Source organism: Dipodomys ordii, unplaced genomic scaffold, assembly GCF_000151885.1.
Source record: "Dipodomys ordii isolate 6190 unplaced genomic scaffold, Dord_2.0 Scaffold97, whole genome shotgun sequence".
Lineage (NCBI taxonomy): Eukaryota > Metazoa > Chordata > Mammalia > Rodentia > Heteromyidae > Dipodomys > Dipodomys ordii.
In genome coordinates, this window is record NW_012267313.1 from 9,904,515 (window position 1) to 9,927,538 (window position 23,024).

A 23,024-nucleotide genomic window follows, 5' to 3' on the forward strand; every position below is an offset into this window, starting at 1 on the left:
TTTCTGTTGTTATTAGACAGACCTGAAATGGTTGTAGAACACAGCCCTGGCCAGTCTTACAGTGGTTCTTCTCACTGAAAGAGCTGTGCAATATTTCTATTGAAAGTCTGGTCTCTCTTTCATTAAGTAATCAGTGGTCACTAATGTGAGTGATGGATGGGACAGAAAGAAACTGCTAAAACAAAAGAATCGTACATCAAGAGCTACACAACTAGACTGTGAAACACATCTTTCTGGATTAATCTCTATTTCTTTCTTTTCCCCTCACCTCCTCTGGGGTACAGGTTTTACTGTGCATCACTTATACCCCAACATTTGACCTGAATGGGAGTGCTGTGCTGAAGATCGCAGAGGTGAGTTCCTCCTGCTTATCACTGCTCTTCCTCTCACTGGAATCAACACTGAGGGGACCTGGGTTCCAGCTCTGCTCTGTGTAGGGGTTTCTGTGATGGCAGGGCTTTGTGAGAAGCATGCTCTGTGCCCTGCCATTGCTATTCTTCATGCTCTGTGTCTTCAGTCCTGCATGACTAGGTTTACATCACCTGAGGCTTTCCCTGTGGAAATAACAGCACCAGGCCCCCACTCTGCTCCACGCAGGCCTATTGTTTCCTCAGTTCATTTTCTCTAAGATGCATTGCAAAGCATCTGATTTATAGAAATGCTTTTTAAAAAATCAAGTATGAGATTTACAGGGCTGTTTATTGATTGCACTTCCATCGCTGTCTCCTAGGTCCCAATGAATGCATCCTGTAGATAGCTATCACTGTTCAGTCTGGACTGTAGCCTGGAGTAACTCATGCCTTCCAGCATGTCCCAAACCGTTTCCAGTAGGAAAGCTGGCTCCTCAAATGTCTAGAATATGCCTTTAGCTTTTGGACACTCAGAAGAATCTCCTATTTCTTGAAAAGAATATGTTCAGGATTTGCATGTTCTGGCCAGACAAATGACAAACAGGAAATGGTTTTCTGAATTACCAGATCACAGAGAAAAAGAAATCGTAATGATCAGATATGGGCTTTTTGTTGCCTTTTATGCTATTATGTAAAATTTAGAGCATTTTTTTCTTTGTAGTTCTGAGGATTGAACCCAGGACCCTGTGCATGCTAGGAAAGCATTCTTCCACTGAGCTATACCCTGAGCCAGAGGAAATCACATCTGAACATGTGGAAAATTTGCATGTGTCCATCAAAACAGAAGCAGCAGCCAATCAGCTGAGCCTCACTACACTACAGATACAAATATGTATCTATAGACATAGACACTTTACACACTTATACATTTTGAGCTATATAATAATGAGATAGAATGATTATCAAAAATTATTTCCAGCTGAGCACTGGTGGCTCACGCCTGTAATTCTAATTACTCAGGAGGCTGTGATCTGAGGATTGGGGTTCAAAGCCAGCCCGGGAAGGAAAGGCCGTGATACTCTTATCTCCAATAAAAACCACTAGAAAAGTGGAAGTGGCGATGTAGCTCAAGCAGTAGAGTGCTCGCCTTGAGCTGAAGAGCGCAGGGACAGCGCCCAAGCCCAGACTTCAAGCCCCACGACCAACCAAAAACATATATACATATATATATATATATATATATATATTTTCCAACTGAATTTTAAGACATACTGTCAATACTCCTTCTGATTTCTTTGCTGTCACAGACATTGTCATTTCTACTAATAGCAAGAAACAGGATTAGCATTTGAGAGGCCCTTTGCCATTTGCAGGAAGATAATGCTATATTGTCATTGCCAGGCAACTGCCCCCTCCCCCCCCCCACACAAGGCCCTTAAGGGGGACAGTAGGAAATTATGGAACCTTTGGCAAGGGAGTACTGCCAGGGAGCCCCATGATGAAAGCCTTAGAGAGAAGGAAGTGAAGGTGTTCATTGAGAGCCCCAACAGGCCTGTCTACATTACATGCACATCAAAACACAGTGGTCTCTACCAAGACTGGAGAAGGAAAAGCACAATTAAAAACAAAATCTTAGCTTGATATCCAGATGAAGACAGTTGGGCTTGGTGATAAATAGAGTGGGCTCTAAACACCACTCCCCCACCAACTCCCACCCCCTGTGGTGTGAATCCTGGCTCTCCCAGCATCCCGGGAGGGTTCCTGGGCTCCTGTCTGGGCCTCATGCTGGCTGCTGTGAAGAAAATGATGAGTAGGCCTCTCCTACCCTGTGGTTCTACCATTAGACAAGAAAACTGCAATCCCCATTAGAAAGCTGCTAATGGAGGTCCAGCCACAAAGTGGCCCTGTCCCCCTTTAGGGCCTTGTATGTGGGGCCGTTGCCTGGCAATGACAATATAGCATTATCTTCCTGCAGATGGCAAAGGGCTAGCAAACCTTTCACATGCTAATCTTGCTTCTTGCTACTAGTAGAAATGACACTGTCTGTGACAGCAAAGAAATCAGAGGAGTATTGATAGTATGTCTCATTTGCCATTGTCTTTTTTTGAAGTAGAGAATTTTATGAAAAATGCCCTAAAATAAGCCCTCTAAAACTCCTCTTGAAATGGTGGGGAGAAATCTAGTTAGTCTCTTCTTCCTTATTCTGGAACACAATGGTGAGCCCACAAGGATGTATTTACCTTGAAACCGGTTTATCAAGAAATACTGTGGGTACTCAAAGAATGAAACAAGAGAGTTCCCCAAGGTCTGCTGAACCGATAAAAGGATTATTAAGCTCTCAAAATGTAAATAAGAATGCAACCTCCATTTTGTATCTAACTTTATCTCAAACGCCAGTTATGAAAGTTTTTCAGAATGACACCTTTGGTGTCACAGGAGGAATTAGAAATATCACCAGAATTTTGTAAATGGACAATTATATATAAATACCCAAGTACAGTAGTGTTTTTCATCATGCACAATCATTACCTCCACATGCTAACACAGTCCTTTCACTGAAAGCTAAGCCCACATTTTCTTTTCACAAAGATGAACAGATAGGTTACATTTCCCAAAGAGAGTCGCCTTAATGTATAGGAATAAATTGAAGATGTAGAAATCGCCAAGGCCTTGGAACAAAGAGAAAGGTCAAATCCTAGCCCAAAGCTCTCCCAAGCTAATTTGAAGGTGTTTAGTGACATTCTTGGGACAGATCTCAGAAAGCTGAGGCTGCAAATGTAAGTTTGGTGATTTGATCTTACTGGCTTCTCTAGTCTTTGATTCTTTAGCATGCTTTCGGGTTGAGAGAAAACAGTTTCCAACACCAAGATTAACATTCCTAGGAACCCCTTTTTTCACATTTTTTATTGTGAAAAGACTGTACAGAGGGGTTACAATTACATGGGCAAGGTAATGAGTACATTTCTTAGCAAGCATTGTAGCCTCCTCCTTTGTTTCCCCTTCCCATCCTCCCCCTGCTCCCCCACTCAACCCTCCCCTCCCCCCAACCCCGCACCAAAGTTGTAAAGTTCGTTTTTGACATAACAACTTGTACATCTCATTGTTGCAGTGTGTCCACCTGTATCCCTATTTAAACGATTTGTTTTTCCCCTTCCCCTCCACAAATTATACCAACATCAAATACAGTGAAAGCATGGGTTATACCGTGGGGGAGGGACAAACAAAGCAACAAAGAAATAATCTTATAAATGTGTTAGAAACACTCCCATGAAAGAAAAAAAAACATTTTAATACATATCTTACGGAGGAACCCCTTTTTGTTTTTACTTCTATCTACCCATTTATCCCTTGCAAAACAGTGATGAATAAGCATCACTTCTTGCTATTGACTCTCTAAGGGATGACAGTGAGTAGCAGCATTTTATATCTTCTCCATCCACCATCAAAATCTAGCTAAATAAACACTGTAAGCAAAATGACATGATTTGCTTGCCCAACTTTCCTTAGCCATTCAAACCCAGACTATTCATAGCACACACATATGCTGCTACCCACTGTGCTGCACTGCTTCTTGGCAATGTGTTAGAAAATGTTAACAGAGGCATGGTGGCTCATGCCTACAATCTCATACTTCTCAGGGGGCTGAGATCAGGAGGATCATGGTTCAAGAACAACAAAGGCAAAAAGTAAGACCTCCATCCCAACAGGCCAGACATACCCATCACTCTAGTACACAGGAGGCATAGAAAGAGGATCACAGTCTCAGAATGGTCCCAAGCAAAAAAACATGAGATTCTAACCTGAAAAATAACTAAAGCAACCAATCACTGGAAGCATAGCTCAAGTGGTAGTGTGTCTGCCTAGAAAGCATGAGTTCCCAAGTTCAAACCCTAGTGTCAACCTCTCTCCCCTGCCCCAAAATCAGATTACGATGATTTATCATAGAGTTTAGACTTAGAAATTTTTCTCTACCTCTCAGTTGATCAACAAACATTTATAGTCTATCCCACATAGAAGACAGCTATTTGGCTTTCGTGTAACCTAATCTCTGATTCTTCCTATTTTTTTAAACTACCATAAATTGCTTTTCATCTCCATAAACTTTTTTTTTCATTTGGAAATATACTAACTCTTCTCTTTGTGGGACTTGTGATGCCATATAGTACATAGTTTTAACACAACAATGCTACCAACCCTATTCAGATAGGAAAGAGAAGGGGCCATGTGTAGGTCATACGTATTTTTCAAAGCTAAGCAAATTTCTTTTGAGGCAACTCCTCTCAAATTGGTGCTCACTCTGGCCAATATATATTGACTATCAACTCTGTCCCACAATGCTACTTCATATTCCAGAGTGTGGTGATCACACCCTGGTTTTATCCTAGTGCTGTTATTTATCATTCCACTTACCCTATGACATAAACCTTTTATTGTTTATGTATGCTCATAGGTTTGCATTTTCTTCTTTTTTTCTTTTGCTTTTGGGGGTTTTGTTTGCTTTGTTTCGCTTCATTAACCAGTTCTGTTTTTGCTCTCAGTTGTGTTTAGCATGTCATAGATCTGGATGTCCACAAATGCATGAAATGATCAAAATGTCCATTATGATCCTGCTCACTGCCCTGTGTCTCCGTGCGCCCCCAGGCCAGCGGGGGCCTGTGGCTTTTCACAAGGTATTTTTCACCTGGCCTCGAGTCTCTGCAGAGGCTCAGACCTGAAGTTTGGCAAGTATTAATTCTACCTAAGGAAAGCAGAAGCCATGGGGAAGAAGGGGAGCTTTTTTTTTCAGAAATTCAGCCTGTCTTTGAACTTGGCCTCCTCTTGGCTTCTCTTATCTAGTATACCCATCTTAGTATTGTCCTGTGGTGGAAGAAGATAAACATTCATGTGGATAAAAACTCTCCAGACTTGAGTACAGTGTTCAGGATTAAGATAGAAACCCCGTCTAGGTACCAATGGTTCACACCTGTAATCCTAGCTGCTCAAGAGGCTGAGACTTAAGAGGATCAAGATTCAAACCCAGCCTCTAGGCTCTTACAGAAAAGTTTGTGAGATTCTGTCTTCAGTTAGAAAAATGCCAAACTGAAGGGTAGTTCAATTGGTAGAATGCCAGCCATGTACAAAAAGGCTAAGCAAGAGTACAAAGCCCTGAGTTCAACCCCACTACTGGCACATACATACATGCATACATACACAAATACAGAAGCTCTAGTTGTATAGCCCTTAGTACTTTACCAATTTATTATTACTGCAACAAGTTTAACAAACTATATATTAGGAACTTCCAGGATACCTGGTAATGCATTTCTTGTGGAGTACCTAAAGACAGATATACTTGATGGTAACGTTTCTATTTAATAGAAAAAGTCCCTTGTCATATTCAGTATATGTATTCTCAACTGTGGCAGGCTGGGCTTGTTAGATTAATATTGTTTGTAAATTGAGTAAACATGCCCACCTTTTTCCTTGGTGAGATGTTTCCTATGGTCAGTCAAGTCCAATGTAACCTTATGCTCCTAACAATTGAAAATAACGGGAACATTCAAACCCAAAAATACATTTGCAATTGGCAAGGTTCTTGTCTGTGTCTAACTCTGCGTTATATAGATTTAATCAGGGGTCTAAAGGGACTGAGGGAATTTCTGGTGTGTGCAGCTCAGTGTTCAGGGAAAATTATGTGAGGTATGTGGCTAAGCTCTCAGGACTACTGTTCTTTTGTCCTCAAATTCTTTCAAGTCCTCCTTAAATATATATATTTAAAAGTGTGAAGATCATAAAGATCAACAATTAGAACAATTTCATGGGGGGGGGGGTAAAATGTAAGATATAAAGAAAACTGCTAGATTGAGATGTCTGAAAGCCACTGCATGCCTAATTAGACTACAGAGAATTTAGCTTCATCAAAGTGAAATGCTAATTCACTTAAAACTGTCTTCAATTATTTTATTACATACCAAAGTAGCAGCTTTGGGGATTAAAACACCTCTTCAAAGCATGTATAAATTATGATCTCTTCAAATCCAGTAATATCCATAAATCATTTGAGAAAGTGAACTTAAAATTCACACATCTTAAGTAGTTTTTTGAAAAACATATGTTTGTAATTCACGCTATTTTTTAACTATAAAATGAATTGGTCTAAGCTAACTTCCAAATACAGGGTTAACTTTCAAATACTCCTTTGAAATATTAAGCACTCTATATAAGGTGAATCAAACTTTAAAAAATTAACTTTTTGAAGTTTGGGGTATGAGCCGGGGATAGAACACTTGCCTGGCAAGCACAAAGTCCTGCATCCCACCCAAAGCAACACAAATAAAGGGGAAAAATGCATAAAAATAAATAAAGAGAAAATCTTTCCTTTTGCATATGTAATGAGGCTGATCAAGAGACTCACTCATTTCAAATAGTAGCAGCCACAGGATTAACATTTAGTTAATCTCTCTCATCTCAGTTATCTATCTTCAAAGTAAACTTCCCATTTAGGTGAGGACCTCTATTTTCATTATGACTAATCTTAAAGCTATTCCCAGAAAAACAATTGTGGCACATTAAATCCCTCCGTGTGTGTGTGTGTGTGTGTGTGTGTGTGTGTGTGTGTGTGTGTGTGTGAAATCAAAAGGATAGAATACTTCAGGGAAAGAAAAAAATGGGCAAATTCCTTAATTGTCATCTTTATACCTTCAAGAGAATTGGAGACAATTAAGCCTGAACATCATGACCTTTAGTATCATCGTTACCAAATAAGGAGTTGTTTAAATCAGGATTTCTCTGTTCAAAGCCACCAAGGACTCTCCTTAGGTTTGATAGACGTGTAGACATTGCAAAGCCCAAAGATGCAATGCGCCTTATGTTCACTCAGCAGGACGCAGGACACAAGGCAGAAGCAGGGCAGTGGCAGGCTCTCTCTGCAGTCCTCACAGTAGGCTGTCAGGTGTCATCTTTGGCTCTGGAGCCCCATGCCTAATAAAGGCCAATATTTCCAAGAGAACTCCAGGACCAGAGCTTGCAGAGTTTTCTTGAGGATTGGATTAGCTAAAAAACCTGTTCATGGGAAACCCAAACCTGTGGCATCCCACCAGGGATGTAGATTTGCCTCATATTTAGTTCATTCAGGTACAGATTAACGATCATAAGCAATTCTAATAGAGTGTTGTTTTAACTGGGGATTGAACCATGGCTTCCCTCTTGCCTAACAGGCACGTAAGTCATGCCCTCTCTTTTAGCTTTTAGTTTATTTTTCCAGAAAGGTCTGATGTGTTTGCCCCAGCTGGCCTCAGATCTTGATCCTCCTATTTCTGACTCCCAAGTCACTAGGATAACAGTTGTAAATTACCACTCCAGGGTCTTATTCCCATAAACTGTTCTACTTCAAACAAATGTCTAAGAAGAACATAGCTACCAACTTGTCCCAAGGTCAGATTTGCTTTAGGGCAAAGCAAAAGGATTTTTATAAGTCTTAACATTTTATGACCCATGAGTTGATAAACTCTGTTGTGTTTTGCCACCGAGTTCTTAACTGTAAATATTTGGTTCCCATCACACTCACTAATTAACATCCCCCTATGAAGCTCAGAAGAATAAGATTATTAAGAGTTGTCATCCTCAGGAAAATGTGACTTTACCTTTATGCTTAAAGAAGATTTCCAGCGATTTTAAATCTATTCAGGTGTTTCCATGAAAAACTCGTCTGAAGTCAGGCTGACTGTCTGATGAAGGAGGATTTGGTACCCTGTGGTTAATCCTGAAGAACACTGGTGATGTCTAGAACTTCATGTTTTATCTTCCTCACCAGGTGTGCATTGAGACCTACACGTGCAGCTGTCACCAGCGAAGCATCAACACTGCTGTGCGTGCTACCCTCAGTCAGATGTTGGGTGACCTGACTTTACAGCTGCGGCAGAGACAGGAGAACACGGTGAGCCAGCCCGTGGTACCCAGATGTTCCACACCGATTCCTAGTAGTCCCTGACTACTTCCCTCTGATACATAAGGAAGGGCTTTCTTGTGCTAGAAAAGTATTGACCACCATTGAGTAAGCTGCTTAGAAGCTTTAAAGAAACATTTCTTTTATTAAACAATGTTAACTTAAAATAACATGATGGTGAATTTGAAAACAGGATATCTCCGTTGGAGTCAGAAAGATCTCAGGATTCCGTGTTTCACTTCATTTATTTCCTGATTTTTTTAGAAAACCACGGAGGTGAGAAGAACCTTATAGATTGTCACCTTGGATTATTTTATTCCTCATTTTACAGATGAGAAGATGAATCTGAAATCTGAAGTAAATGAGCTTGTCATGAGAAGAGGCAGCTAAAGTCTTGGGCCCCTGACAGGGTGCTGTGCACATTCTGAGTTCATCATACGCTTTAGTCAGGGTTGAAAAACAGCACTAATCTGGAAAAACAAATATTGATTTCTTCCCTACACTTGGTGTTTGCCCAGCCTTTCTATTAAAAATGGTTGATGAGTTGTTTTTATTGCTTTAGTTTACTTCTTGTTAAAATTGATTTAATCTCTTATTAGGCCTTTGAGTATGAGTGTGGGAATTGTTATCTTTTTAAATCTATAGATAGAAATTACATTAGGAGAAGAAAGTATTCTTATAGAAGTAATTTTAAGATGCTGAGACTTTTCCTATGCAGTCATGTTTTATTCCTGGATAAAGAGTACTGGTCAAATACTATAATGTTAACAATACCTTAATGCTTTACAATGAAATATTTAAATGAAATAACACAGTGTTAAAAAGCTTTCAATTTTGTTAGTTCATTTAGTCTGAATTCATTTGGAGGGGAGAGTCAATGACAGGCCACACGTACAGCAGGATCCACCATAGTGCCTTGGACATATTATGGTCTATACCATTTCTGTGCAAGTACAACCTATCGTGTTTACACAGCAACAAAAATCACTTAACAATGATTTTTTCAGTGCATTAAGTGACAAGTGACTGAATTAGATTTCAATGAAATGCTTCAGCCTTTAACTCCTACTATTCTTCCACAACTGTGGTCTGGACTGTATTACAGAGTGTGTGAGCCTGGGTGTTTTTTTGTTTTTGTTTTTGTCAGTTGTGGGGCTTGCACTCAGGTCCTGAGTGCTGTCCCTGAGCTCTTTTGCTCAAGACTAGTACTCTACCACTTTGAGCCACAGCTCTACTCCCGGTTTTTGAGTGGTTAATTAGAAATGAGAGTCATGGGGATTTTTCTTCCCCGGCTAGCTTCAAACTGTGATCCTTAGATCTCAGCCTTCTGATAGCTAGTATTATAGGCATGAGCCACTGGCCAGGCACAGGCTGGGTGTTTTATGTGGGTAGCTGGTCTTCTGATCTGCTCATGACCGACCATCTGGACTCACCCCATCAAGAGGCAAGATCCCAGATTCAGGGAGAGATTAGTGTTCCCCATTCTTTCCTTTCTACTACCTATGCTGTTCCTCAGAGATGTGATTTCACATCCTAGGAAAACATTCTCATCCCATTCTCGGGATGCTTCTATTTGAAGCATTAATGATATCCAATTGAAGGAGATGTAGATTTTAATACCTAAGATAGTTATCTTTTCAAAAGCTGTTGAAGAAGAGAGTCCCCTCAGATGTGAGGTATGCTCTGGGAAGCTATGTGGCACACTTAGCATCACCTGATACAGTGTTCAAGGAAAGACATCACCAGCCACCGAAGAATTGAGGCCCAAATAACGGTGGAAAGAAAAAAATTAGTTAATGGAAAATAAAGAAACCTTAACATAAAATGCATCTTCAATCTGATGAACTGATGTTAATCTCCTCCAGTCCCAGGAAGGATTATGCTTTTGACTGTATCCTCAGGAACTCATTATTGTCCGTTCTTATTACTGAATTATTTAGGTGACCAAAGCCATAGTTAAACTGCTAAATTGTTAACTTCAGAAGGTAAAGTTGCCACATAACAATATTTGGGCCTGGGGATCAGTAGATTCTTCTACCCTTAAATATAATTCCTTGGAAAATATTGTTGTAGTCTTGTATTTAGCCGTATGTTGAGCTGTAGACAGTGACTTCACATTTCACAAAAAAATCACTGTGGAAGCAGGTAGGCTTACAGATTATGGAAAATAATAGACATATGCACCTCTAACAAGTGGTTTTTTAACCAGCATGACAAGATTATTTACATGTCTGGTAGTTACTTGGCATGAAAAGGTCTCTGAGTGTAAAGCGCTTCCCTTCCTTTTCCCTTCCCTTCTCAGCTCAGTGGTCACTGAGTTACATGCCTGCTGAACGTACTGCATCTTACTATGTGCAAGCATCTTTCCTCCTGTATTTTTCCTAGGTGCTGTGTCTGCCCTAATAATTCTGGATCTGCCTAGCAGCAGCCAACCATGGCTGATGCTGATGGTCATCATGAGTTGATATGCCCCTCGTTTGAGCAGGAAGAAGATGCTACTGAGCTGTGGTCCTCTTTGGATCTGTATTTTGAAGTCCACAACCTAATTTTTCCATTGACTAAAGTCTGTATCTGTGAGGGCCAAACACAGTGGAATTTGTCTTAGGATAAGATGGTCTGGGCAAAGATAAATTCACCTTTGTAGGTAGGTTTGTCCCAAATCTAAGCCCAGCTACTCATAACCACAAAGTATATCTTGGAGCTTCAAGAATTGAGTAGACTCCTTAACAAGTTACTTTGGAAGCTGATGAGCTCAGTTCTGTGCATTACAGTCTCTCATTGAAAGGTGAAATACTATTAAGATTGGAGCATAGGCGCGCTAAAGGAGCTGAGCCAGGAATACTAAGAATGTCACTTGTTTCCTCCAGGTTTTCATTGTCTAAGGCTCAGGATTTTCCAGCCTATGTCTCCTAATTGTCTGTGTCTCCTTCATTAGATAATTGAAAACCCAGATGTCCCACAGGAATTCAGGAGTCAAGGTAGGGGATTTTATTTTATTTTTTTACTCATTTTAAAAGCATTTTAAAAGCTCATTGTCAGGGATGTAGAGATGCCAGGAGTCCTGGGATTAATTTGCCACTCACCTTGGAGACTGTGGCTTTTCCTTGCCCAGGATTATTTAATCTGCACTGTCTTCCTTCTGTCCCTCGCTCCTACACCAACTACACTTACTCCTCCTGTTCAATGAGGTGAGAAGTTAATTCTTCAGAGCCTCTCATTCAGATGCACTTTTGTTTGTTTTGTTCTGTTCTGTTTTTGTTTGATTTGTACTGGTTTGTAGGGTTTGAACTCAGATCCTCAAGCTCGTACTTAGCTTTGTCATTCAAGGTTGGTGCTCTAGCACGCGAGACAAACCTCCACTTCTGGTTCTCAGAGTCTTTCAGATTTGTCTGCTGGGGCTGGCTTCAAACCAAGATCCTCAAATTTCAGCCTCCTGAGTAGCTAGGATTACACGCATAAACCACCAGCAGCCAGCTTGGTTTTGTTGTTGTTTGTATGGTTTTCTTTCTAGTTACTTTGTTCTCCATGAAGCCAGGTGTAAGTGCTAATATAAGAATTAAGTAGAAGTTATAAAAGTTGATTGACACATGATACTATGTACTAGGACTTTGTTGAATGCCAATTTCTTGGCATGACAGATGAGTCACCCTGCAGGATATCTGAAAGGCAGTCCAATTTTACTCACAGATTAAATCAAATTAAGAAACTCTCTTTCTATGCCACAGGAAAGGGGGAAAAAGTGATATGTAATTGACAAGCAACTTCATTTTGGCAACAGCTTCAGTGGTATTATTTTCTAAAAGAAATATGAAAAAATCAAATCAACTAATGAAAATAATGAAGTGTCGGCTTTATATCAGACTTTATTCCATCATTGAAGAATACTATAAAAATCTGCTTTTATCATTTTTTTTACCAGTTAATAATAGAAGGGGTTAGTGGAGCAGGAGCAAGGAGAGATGACTAATGAGAGAAGGGGAGAGAGAAGAACTCAGCCAAAATTAGGAGGAAAAGAAGAAAGGGAAAGTGAGAAAGAGAAATGCTGCAAGTCATGTACTATGGACATTGGTGTAGAGCCTGGCTTGGGCCCTGCCACATCCTTGGGCTATGAGAAGAATTGTTAGGTGTTAGCTGTGTTTGGTGCTGTCAGTGATTTTCTCCCAGTTTTTGCCTGTTTGATTCTCATGAAAGCCACATTTTTATGTAGGTTGATTTTAAACTGAAAACAGACTCAAAGACCTTTTCATCAGGTCTCAAAAATATATTAGTAAGTCAGACACATTATAGGCATGTACCTAAAAATCCAAGTTTGAGATACTTGGGAAATTAAGACTCGAAAGTTCAGGACCAGCCTAAATCACAGAGTAAGAGCCTATCTCAAGTCTGTCTATCTGTCTGTTTGTCTATCTATCTATCTGTCCATCTATCTATCTACATATTAAGATATCTCATACATATACATACATATATATTTAACAAAAATAAAGGATAGAGAAGCTCATTTGAGGTTTATCTAAAGATTGAACTAGAGGACTGCTTATGGATTTTCTTTATTTCAAACTCTGCTTTATCATTGTAATTTATAATTTCTCCAAGTCCTTCTTGCATTTAAGATCATAAATTCTGTCAGCTTTTTCTTTTGCTCTTACTCTCCTCCAATTCTACTTTTATTTTTGTCCCAGATATTCTTGCCATTTTTCCTCATCTTTGTTGGTTCCTGGCCATGCATTTATTTATACATACATCAGGTACTTTGCCACATTTGAATAGATCCTTACAGATTTTTAATCTTAGAAAACAAATGCTTCCATTTATGAGTTTACTTGGCTCAGCAATTCCATAAAGTTGGCATTGCTTTCTTAGTTGCTATAAGGGAAAATGAGCCTTACCAAAGCTCATGCAATCAACACACTGTGGACTTGTGCGTAAACAGATTAACAGTGCCAGACTTTCTCCCACAATGTGATTATGGGACTTTTTATTCTAGTTTTTGGAAATTAGAACATTTTTGGAGAGAAAACTATTTTTTCTGATATTAGCTGTTGCTCTGTTATCAACAGAGAGCATGTATCCTGTATAGAACGGACAGATAGTTAAGTAGGTTTAAGTAGGTACCCCATTGTCTGGTTTCTTAGTTCCAAGGGTTCATTTTCTCTCCATGCTGTCATTTTTTTCTTTGTGCTAGTCCTTGAGCTTGAACTCAGGGCCTGGATACTGTCTGTGAGCTTTTTTTATTTGTTTAAGGCTAGCCCTCTACAACCTGTTCACAACTTTCCACCACTCTGACATAGTTCTACTTCCAACCATTTGGTGGTTAATCAGAGATAAGAGACTATGGACTTCTCTTACCTGGCTGGCTTCAAATGTCCATCCTCAAATCTCACTTTTGCTGGAATTACCGGTGTGAGTTGTCAGAGCCTGGTTATGCTGCCATGATTGTTTATTTCTTTACTTTTATTTTTTTGCTTTTTTAAAATCCTGACACAATGCCTGGCAGCCTAGAAGATGCAGATATTCAGGAGATCAGAAATTCAGGAAGTCAGAATCATGAATCCATGGTTAACTTCCCGACCTTCACTGAGAACATCACCAGCCATCGTGTCACATTTTAAACCACTAGTTCTCTTTTCCTTAAGCGTGAATGAATTGTATTTATAATGAGAACAGTCTACTGTTTTCCTTCTGAACTGTCCTGACTTTTATTTTAGGAAGGAATGATTCTACCTAATTTATTTCTGATATTGTTCTGGTGACCCAAGAGAGGTTCCACATCTGAAAATCATCTGTTAGTCCTGGAAAACATGAAAAGTAGGGAGTGGGCGGGATACTGAGGGAGTGCCAGGCTCTCACCAGAGCTAATGCCTGTCACCTCCTGTTTTGAAGGGCTAACAGTGGAGGCGCTCTGTGACGACGTGGTCTCTGTCCTCGCCGTCCTGTGTGAGAAGCTGCAAGCCTCCATCAAGTAAGTGCCTGTCCCCTGTGGCTGTTAGATGATAGCAGTGTATTTCTGAAATAGCGTCTGCCTCTAGCATCACTTAAATTACAGAGTGTAAGACAGTGGCTCCCTCCCACTGGTATTCACCTGTCCTTCCTGAGAAATATATTCAGAGACCTCACGCAATCCATGATTACCAAATACATTACTGAAGGCTATCATTTTCTAAGGTGAAAATGGGAAAACATTCTTTCTAAGAAGAGCTAATCCCTTGAGCATGGACCTGTGAGCAAGGAAGAGTGTGAGGCTAAGAGGGAGTTGGCATGATGCTGCTCGTGGCGACTGGGGCCTGGCCCTGCTGCGTGATCGTAAATGGCCCCTCTCATGTGACTGGGCTGCACCTTTCTCTGAGAGTGAAAGGGCTGGCGTATGTGGATCTCCTGATTCTTCTAACATTCCCTGTCCCTGAGAGCCTACACAGCCAGCTAGCTTGATAGAAAGGCATGGGACTATGACTTACATCCTTCATTTTGTGCATGTCAGTTCAGAAGTGCAAAAGGCTTAAGATTATTACAAGAATTAAAACCTAGCCATCAGGACAAGTCAAAACAAACGGCAAGTCATAGATATAAGTTGTATCCTTGTTCATCGGTCCGAAAAGAATCTACAAGTCAGTCTCGTAAGTGGTTGGCATTAGGTTTGTGGTTCTTTAAAGCTGGATGGCTCCAACATCAGCTACAGAGACCCAGAGAGTAAGCATTTAACTTAGCTTACCCAAGATGGCCGAAGGCCTTGCCTGCTGTGTGGGTACTGTAGGCATTCCAGCTTTGATATCTTCAAAGAGGTAGTTGTAAGTGGAGCGTTTTCATCAGATAATGCCTCATGTAAACACTTGATAGATCATGGTCCTAAACTGGTAATTGTAGTATATAATGCAGTACAAGTCATTGAGTTTCTTAAGACAAAACTTTGACTATAGTTTGTTGACCAAAGACATGCATTAGAAGTGTGCCCACACAACGTAAGAGCCAGGCATAAATGCTATCAGAACACTGAAAGTAGTTCTTCACCCTGTGGATAGGCTTCAAATGAGGGAAATAATTATTGTGACATATTCATGAGTTTTCTTTTTAAAAGTTCTCATTGAATTTCAGGTCAAAGATGGCTTCAGGCATATTGTTGTAACACTTACTGGTTTCGATAGAATTCTTATAATTTTGCTTGTATTTCTTTTACGCAAAGCCCCGGTGATAATTCTGCCCCAACACTTCGTTTGCTTGTTTCATTTTGGTTTTTCCTATCATGATTACATTACCCTAAGGTAGAGGGTACATTGCTAAAGAAGTTGTGGTACAGCATGATCAGTGTAGCTGTGACCGAAAACCTTTAATGTCTACATGGTCAGTTTGTGCCTGTGCAGTCTCCTGAGCACGCATCTGTGTGCTTTCTTCTGATGCCAATGCCTTCATTCCTTATTTCTCTTAGCTGAACTTGATATCTTCTCTGCCTGGTAAATTGGTTCTGCTTCTGATATCCCAGGTGTCCAATCCTTCTCAACAACTGCTTCCCAAACCAAAGCCCATGTCTCTCATGGGCCTTTGGCTCCATAGGAGTGTGTGTTCATGATCTGTTCAGTTTTTTCTTGGGAGAATTCAGAAAATAGATTCAGATACACAGCACAGCTTACCCACAGGCCTTGGAGATAGGATATTAATAAAGTTCTATATTAGGCATGTTGAGTAACATGATCCTGCTTGAGCAATTCTAGAAGAATAATTGGATTCAGAGGGCTATGTATTTGTTCACTGCCTGTCTGTCATCTGCCACTCTCTCCCAATTTTATCTCCTCCAAGCACAGAGCATCAGACAGGATGGGAGACAACCATGCCAGCCGTAGTGGGTTTATCACTCATTCTAACTCCATGTCTTACATAGTGCATCTCTCCCTTCCTCCCTTCCTTCCCCCTCCTGCCAACCTCTTCTACTAGGGCTTAAATTTAGGGCCTTCCATAGTCCCTTTGCTTTTTGCCCAAGCCTGGCATTCTACCACTTGAGCCACAGCTCCACTTCCAGCTTTTTGTTAGTTAACTGGAAAGAACAGTCTCATGGACTTTTTCTACCTAGGCTGGCTTCAAACCCTGATCTTTAGATCTCAGCCTTCTGAATAGCTAGGATTACAGGCATGAGTCACCAGCGCTCATCTCCTTTTCTCTTTTGCTAATTGAATCCAGATCTGTCCCTAAAACAAAGAACAAATAAAAAGGTTTTAAAACAGAAAGTCTGAGGACTGCAGAGTCCCAAACATGCTGCCAGTTGCCCTCTCGGTACCCTTGCTCAGTCCCATTCTCTCCCAAGAGGGTACGCTTGGCTTCTCAGTCCTGGTGGCTTCTCAGTCCCGATGGCCACTCAGTCCCGGTAGCTCACCCATCTCCTCCCAAGAGTTGTGCTCTAGATGTGCCCCGTGAGCAACAGTGATGGGCAGAGAATACCAAGCAGATACTCATCCTACCAAGCATGACATGCTCCAGCGAAATTCTGACCCCCCGGGCCTCCTACATGGACAGATTTTTTTCTTTCATGTGTTTTGAAAAAGCTGGCTGGCTTCTAGGCTCCATCTGACTCTGTGAATCTCCCTTCTCCACGTGTGTCTGTCTACAGGCAAATGTGAATAAAAGGCACATATACTGTGCATGAATGTTAGTATCTGTAGTGGGTGGAGGGTGCTTGCATTTTCAATATCTCCGTTCAGTGGCCTGACTCATGCAAGGTCACGAGCACTTGTTTTCTAAACTACTGTAGCCTACAGAAAAACTACACCATTCAGTCTCCAAGGAGACTTGCGGGCCAGCTTCCTTGGCAATGCATTCCCTGCCAGCGAGGCTAACGCCTGAGCACTGTGGTAAGTCACCATGGCTATCAGTACTTACAGGAACCTTGACTGCCCCTGGCTTTCCTTCTAGACTTATTCCGGTGCTTTCAGAAATTAAGAACCTTTATTTTCTATAATTATTTTGGTTTTGTGATTCCAGGCTGACAGTTGGAGAAAGTGAAAATTATAGTAGAGCATCTAATAACTATTCTTCCTAATGTGAGGTCCAATTATTGGTCAAAAAGAATTCATCTGAGGCATAGTGAAGGCGATCCTTTCAGAGCTGATCTTTATTTTGTTTTGTGCTAGTCCTGGGGCTTGAACTCAGGGCCTGAGCTTCTTTTGCTTAAGGCTAACACTCTACCACTTGAGCCAGTAGCTCTACTTCTGAGGTTCTGGTTCATTTATTGGAAATAAGAGTCTCTCCTGCCTGGGCTGGTTTCAAATTGTGATAGTCAGATCTCAGCTTCCTGAGTTGCTAGGATTATAGCCAGGAACCACTGGCCCCTGGCTTAGAGCTACCTTTTTTTAAAATTCAGTATATAGTTGGCATTGTGGCCCTCCAATTTTATGCTCCAATTTATTCATGCAAAAGTCCCCAGATTGAACATCCTAAGCACAGCTCTGAGCATCCCATGCACAAGTGTTTTCGGTACAGAATAAGGTTGAAATATCTTAGCAGAGACTATGGGACACCTCCTTGTTGGGCTCTGCCCCCTCCACGGAGCTCCTCCTGCTGACACCATCCTCACATCTCACATCCTATGCTTGGGATGCAAACCTCTCCTACCTGACTTCTTTGTCCTCTTCTGAGCCTCACACCCCCTCCCAGATCTATTATGTGACAGGCGCCTACTCAAACTTCCCTACTCAAACTTCGCTGGGATCCATTTAAAGTTCTAGGTCTTTCTAAGTTAGTATACCTCATATGTGGTCACATGCAAACTTGTATTAAACCATTACTTTGCAGCCCTTCATGCAAACTTGCATTAAACCATTACTTTGCAGCCCTTCATGCCAGCGCTGATCTGCTTGCTCACTTGTCTGTTTCGTCCCACAAGAGTGGAACTATGTCTTGTTCAAACATGTAGACAAGCCTGTGGGAGGGAAGAGCCTAGGAATACGGAATGCACATCTGGCCCCCAAGAGGCTAATTATTTCTTGCCTTTCTCAGCCATTACCTTCCTCCTGGAAAACAGTAGCAATTTTTGTGACAACTTAGCCCTTATGCATCTTTCTTCCATTCTCAGAGGATGTGTCAGGACATATCCAAATATAAGCAACAACTCTTTTTTTTGGTCGGGGGAGGGGGTCCAGTCATGGACCGGAACTCTGGGTTTGGACGCTCTTCAGCTCAAGGCTAGCGCTCTACCATTTGAGCCACAGTACCACTTCCGGCTTTTTTTTTCTGCTTATGTGGTGCTGAGGAATTGAACCCAGGGCCTCATGCATGCAAGGCAAGCGTTCTACCACTGAGCCACCTTCCCAGCCCACAACAACTCTTTTGAAAACAATGACTTTAGCCAGGCACCAGGGACTCACATCTGTCATTATAGTTACATTATAGCTGAGATCTAAGGATCAAGATTCACAGCCAGTCGCTGGCAGACAAGTCCATGAAACTCGTGTCTCCAATGAAGCTGGAAATGGAGCTGTGGCTCATGTAGTAGAGTGCTAGCTTGAGCAAAAAAGCTCAAGGACAGTGTCCAGACTCCTAGTTCAAGCCCTAGGACTGGCATGAAAACCAAGCAAACAAAACAAAACAAAAACCCACTATTTTAGTCATTGTGCAGTTTGTTTTGTTTTGTTTTATTATTACATTTTTAATGAGGGTTTTGTTGTTGTTGTTTTAGAATACAAGTTACTAGAGGTTGGAGGCATGGCTTAGTTTGTAGAATGCTAGCCAATGGGCAAAGTGTCAAGTACTATGTTCAAGGTTCAATCTCTTACCTACATACAAAATAGAAAGGAGGAGGGGGAGAAGAGGAGGAGAAGGAGACAGAGGAGAAAAAGAGAAGGAGAAGGAGAGGAGAAGGAGTGGGAGAAGGAGGAGGAGGAGGAGGAGGAAACAAGTTACTAAACTTTTTCTATAAAGGTCCATATGCTCTCTCTGTCTTCTGTTTGCTTTGCTTTTATTTAGTTTAAAACATGGAAATTGTTTTTAGTTCCCAGGCCTAGAGCAAGATTTTGCCACTAGATTGTCGCTTGCTAACCAGTTTTAGAGCCTCGAGTCAATTTTGGATATTGAACATAGAATTCGAATGAGGTGACCTCCCATCCCAGCCATATCTTGTCCTGCTCCTCTGACACTTGTATAGTCTTTCTCGGGTGTTTGGATGGCAGGTGTTCTCCTTGAGATGGTTAGCTTTCTTCTTTTTTTTTTTACTCCTACCTCCTTGAGTTTCTAGCTTCCTGTAGAGAGCCAAGCCTTTCCTCCCATCCCCTCTCCTGGGAGTTATTTAAACTGATGCTTCCCTTTGGACATTTATTTTAAATCAAGAGAAGAACTACAATAATTTTTTTTTACTTCCAGATCTCTCTTCTTTCTGAATATCCCATAAAAATTACTGGATTAATTCATTTAATTTACTCTATAAATTAATACAAATACATTAATATATTACATACCACATAATATATTATTATATAACTGTGTGTGTGTGTGTGTGTGTGTGTGTGTGTGTGTGTGTGTGCCCTTGAATATTAAATGTGTGTTGGTTTTGTTTTCCCTCAGTGAGAGCCAGCAGCTACAACTTCTGTACCTGGAGTGCATTCTCTCTATGCTCAGCAGCTCCTCCTCCTCTATGCACCTGCACAGGGGCTTCACAGATCTCATCTGGTGAGACCCTATTCCTGCACTCCACCCACCTGGGGGCAGCCTCCTGTAGCATGTCTCCAGCCCCGTTTCACAGCACCTGTGACCTGAAAGCAATGGTTTCATCCATGCATGCATGTCTTAGAGGAAACTAGTCTTAATTGCTTTGTTTACATGCATGAAACCAAAATCCATACAGAAACTGATGATTATTATAACAAATATGCTTCATTGGATCTGAAGAGAATGGATCCAGGAGACTTTCTGGGTTCTCAGTTAGTTCCAACAGCATAGCAACACTTCAGAAATGTGCTCAGTCGCCAGAGCGAAGGACCTGTCTGTTCTCTTAGCTCCACCCTGAATCAGTCTCCATCTTGGCCAGACTGCTAGAATCTTCTTCACAATCAGAGATTCTGAGACACGACAGGTTGTGCAGAGAGAAAACTAGACTCAGATCCTTGGGCTCACTGATGGGAGGATACTCAATAGTAGTCGTCAACATGGGAATTTAACATGATAAATGAGAATAATTCTGTCACATGGTAAAGTGAGACTTTTGTTATTAGAAATTCTGTTATTTGTAGTAAATTACAAGCAGTTTGAGCTTGTCTCTTCACAAAAGATGCTTCATTTGCTATTTAATCAAGTTTAGCTTGAGAAATGGGGGGGAACTATCCAGTTGATATACCCCACGTTGATGGAAAGATGGAACTGAGGCAGAACAGAACCAAAAGGAGCAGTTAGGAGCCCAGCTTTCCTGCCACTCTTGTGGCATTCTGGTATTTGCCCAAGGGTTGTAGTTATAGCTAATCCCCTGGCTGCTGGCGAAACTCGCTTTCCTTCCTGTGTCTTCGCAGGAAAAGCCTGTGCCCTGCTCTCATCGTGATCCTGGGGAACCCCATTCACGACAAAACCATCACCTCTGCGCATAGCAGCAATACCAGCGCAAGCGTGGAGTCAGACTCTGCCTCTCCAGGGGTGTCTGACCATGGCCGGGGCTCTGGCTGCTCCTGCACGGCTCCAGCCCTCAGTGGGCCTGTGGCTCGCACCATCTATTACCTGGCAGCTGAGCTCGTGAGGCTGGTGGGGTCGATGGACTCCATGAAACCTGTGCTCCAGTCCCTCTATCACCGCGTGCTGCTGTATCCTCCACCCCAGCACCGCGTGGAAGCCATCAAAATCATGAAAGAGGTAAGGAGGCCTGGAGGGAGGCTGCAGAAAGCAGGGTCTTGCATGCAGTAAGTACTCAAAATGGTTGTTATCCCTTGCTGGAGCTTCATGATTACCACTCAGAGCACAGCAAGAAAGAACTCAAGCTGGGGTGTGTGCCTGGGTTTGGGGAACACTGATAATACTGCTGTTGGATAATTAGCACTATGTTTGTTAAAAAGCCATGTCGTGTTCACCTGACTGGACCTACGATGAGATTTTATTCGTCCAGCTTAAGCGCCATTGGTGCAAACTTGTGTGTTTATCTTCCTTTGCCAAAATCAGATCTCAAATGACTTTGTTCTCATATTGTATGTTATCTTAAAAAAGAGCTTCACCAATCCCTTTTCCCCATTCCCTCTAATGACTCATTTCTCCCAAATCTCATAAGTGTGGAGTGGACATGGAGGTCCAGTAGCAGCAGCCTTCCCAGTGTACCCTGTGGTTTTGAGGGAGAGCTTGGGTTCTCTTGTAAACATTGCAGAAAGGATTCTTCACTTTATCCCAAAGAATTAACAAGAAAAATGTGTGTGTGTATGTGTGTGTGTGTGTCTGTGTGTGTGTGTCTGTGTGTGTGTGTTGGTCCTGGGACTTAAACTGAAGGCCTTGGCACTGTCCCTTAGCTTTTCACTCAAGGCTGGCACTTTCCTACTTGAACCACAGCTTCACTTCAGGCTTTTTGCTGGTTAATTAGAGCATCTCATGGATCTATCTGCTTAGATTTGAAGTGGAATCCGCAGATCTCAGCCTCCTGAGTAAATAGGATTGCAGGCACGAGGCACCAGGCCATTATTTTTGTATTTAGAGAACCTGTTCACAAAGAGTCAGGTAGCATTTCCTTAGAATACCTAGCATCCCAAATCTCCTTGTAATAAAATCCCCTTGTTGAACATTGATTTAGTTTAAGCAAGAGTGGCCACAAATTTCTGTACGAGTTACTTTTTAAAAAAAGAAACTAGAAAATGTGTTGCATAGTGAATCACTGAGGTTATTAAGATGAACTGGGTGCTAGAACGTCCCTCGAGTTTAGGTGGGGGCCCCTCAGGGAACCCATGAGGGAATGTGTGTTATGCCGACCTGCCATGTACAGCATTTTGATGACCCTTCAACCAGTTCTGGTTGCATTAACTCTCAGCCTCGACCCTTCGCTGTCTCTTGTGCTTGGCAGGGTAGCCATGAAGGCAGTAGGCCACTGAACCTCATCAGTAGCACAATGCATGTGTATCTTATTTGCATCCCTTTTGAAATAATAATGTGCCTTTTGCCATCAGGGTGCAGCAGTCAAGCCCAAACAGCAGAATGTTCGATGGGAATTGTTCTTGGTATAATTAATGAGCTTTGACCATCATTAACAATGGAGAGCTCTGACCCAACATTTTTAGAAGTGCATGAATAACCAAGGCTTAGCTTCTGGTTAAGGAAAATCTGTTTACACCCAATAATAACCTCTTTATTTTTTTTCTACCATATGTTGAGCACTTCACATATGTACTTGTAATGGCTGAATAACTTTGAGTTTCTGTGTGAACTTTACTGTTACCAATAGAGTATAATGTCTTTTCCCTTCATTGCTTCAGTCAATGGTGATCAAAAGTCCATCCTAAGTAGGTTGGTGAGGACAGCATTGCCTTAAAATCAAGTGAGAGAGACTACCTGGCCATCACCCACACAGCAGGGCCTCCACTAAGGACACCCCTGTGTCCCAGCTCCTATTCAGCTTGGAGCTTGGAGGAGTCGGGCAGAGGGAAAGCTTTCCTTTGAGTGTACAGATCCCTAAGAAGAAAAGAGAGGGAGGCATGGCCACAGATGCTCAGCAGATTCTCCTAAATTCAGGTAAAGCCCGCCCCCCCCCCTCCACTGGGGGAAGGGAGAGAGGGAGGAAGATGATCCACAGAGAAATGTAAAGACTGAGAACAGGGATT

The 23,024-nt window shown here is 41.6% G+C and overlaps 1 protein-coding gene across 1 annotated transcript in view; it reads left to right on the top strand.

Annotated features, from left to right (window-relative positions):
- Arfgef3 (ARFGEF family member 3) overlaps nt 1–23,024 on the top strand; it is a 114,752-nt gene that overhangs the window by 40,013 nt on the left and 51,715 nt on the right. The window contains exons 5-10 of the mRNA XM_013026803.1: nt 285–353; nt 8,143–8,265; nt 11,210–11,252; nt 14,158–14,236; nt 19,813–19,917; nt 20,751–21,084. Of these exons, the coding sequence (XP_012882257.1) occupies nt 285–353; nt 8,143–8,265; nt 11,210–11,252; nt 14,158–14,236; nt 19,813–19,917; nt 20,751–21,084 (753 nt within the window). The remainder of the gene's footprint in view (nt 1–284; nt 354–8,142; nt 8,266–11,209; nt 11,253–14,157; nt 14,237–19,812; nt 19,918–20,750; nt 21,085–23,024) is intronic.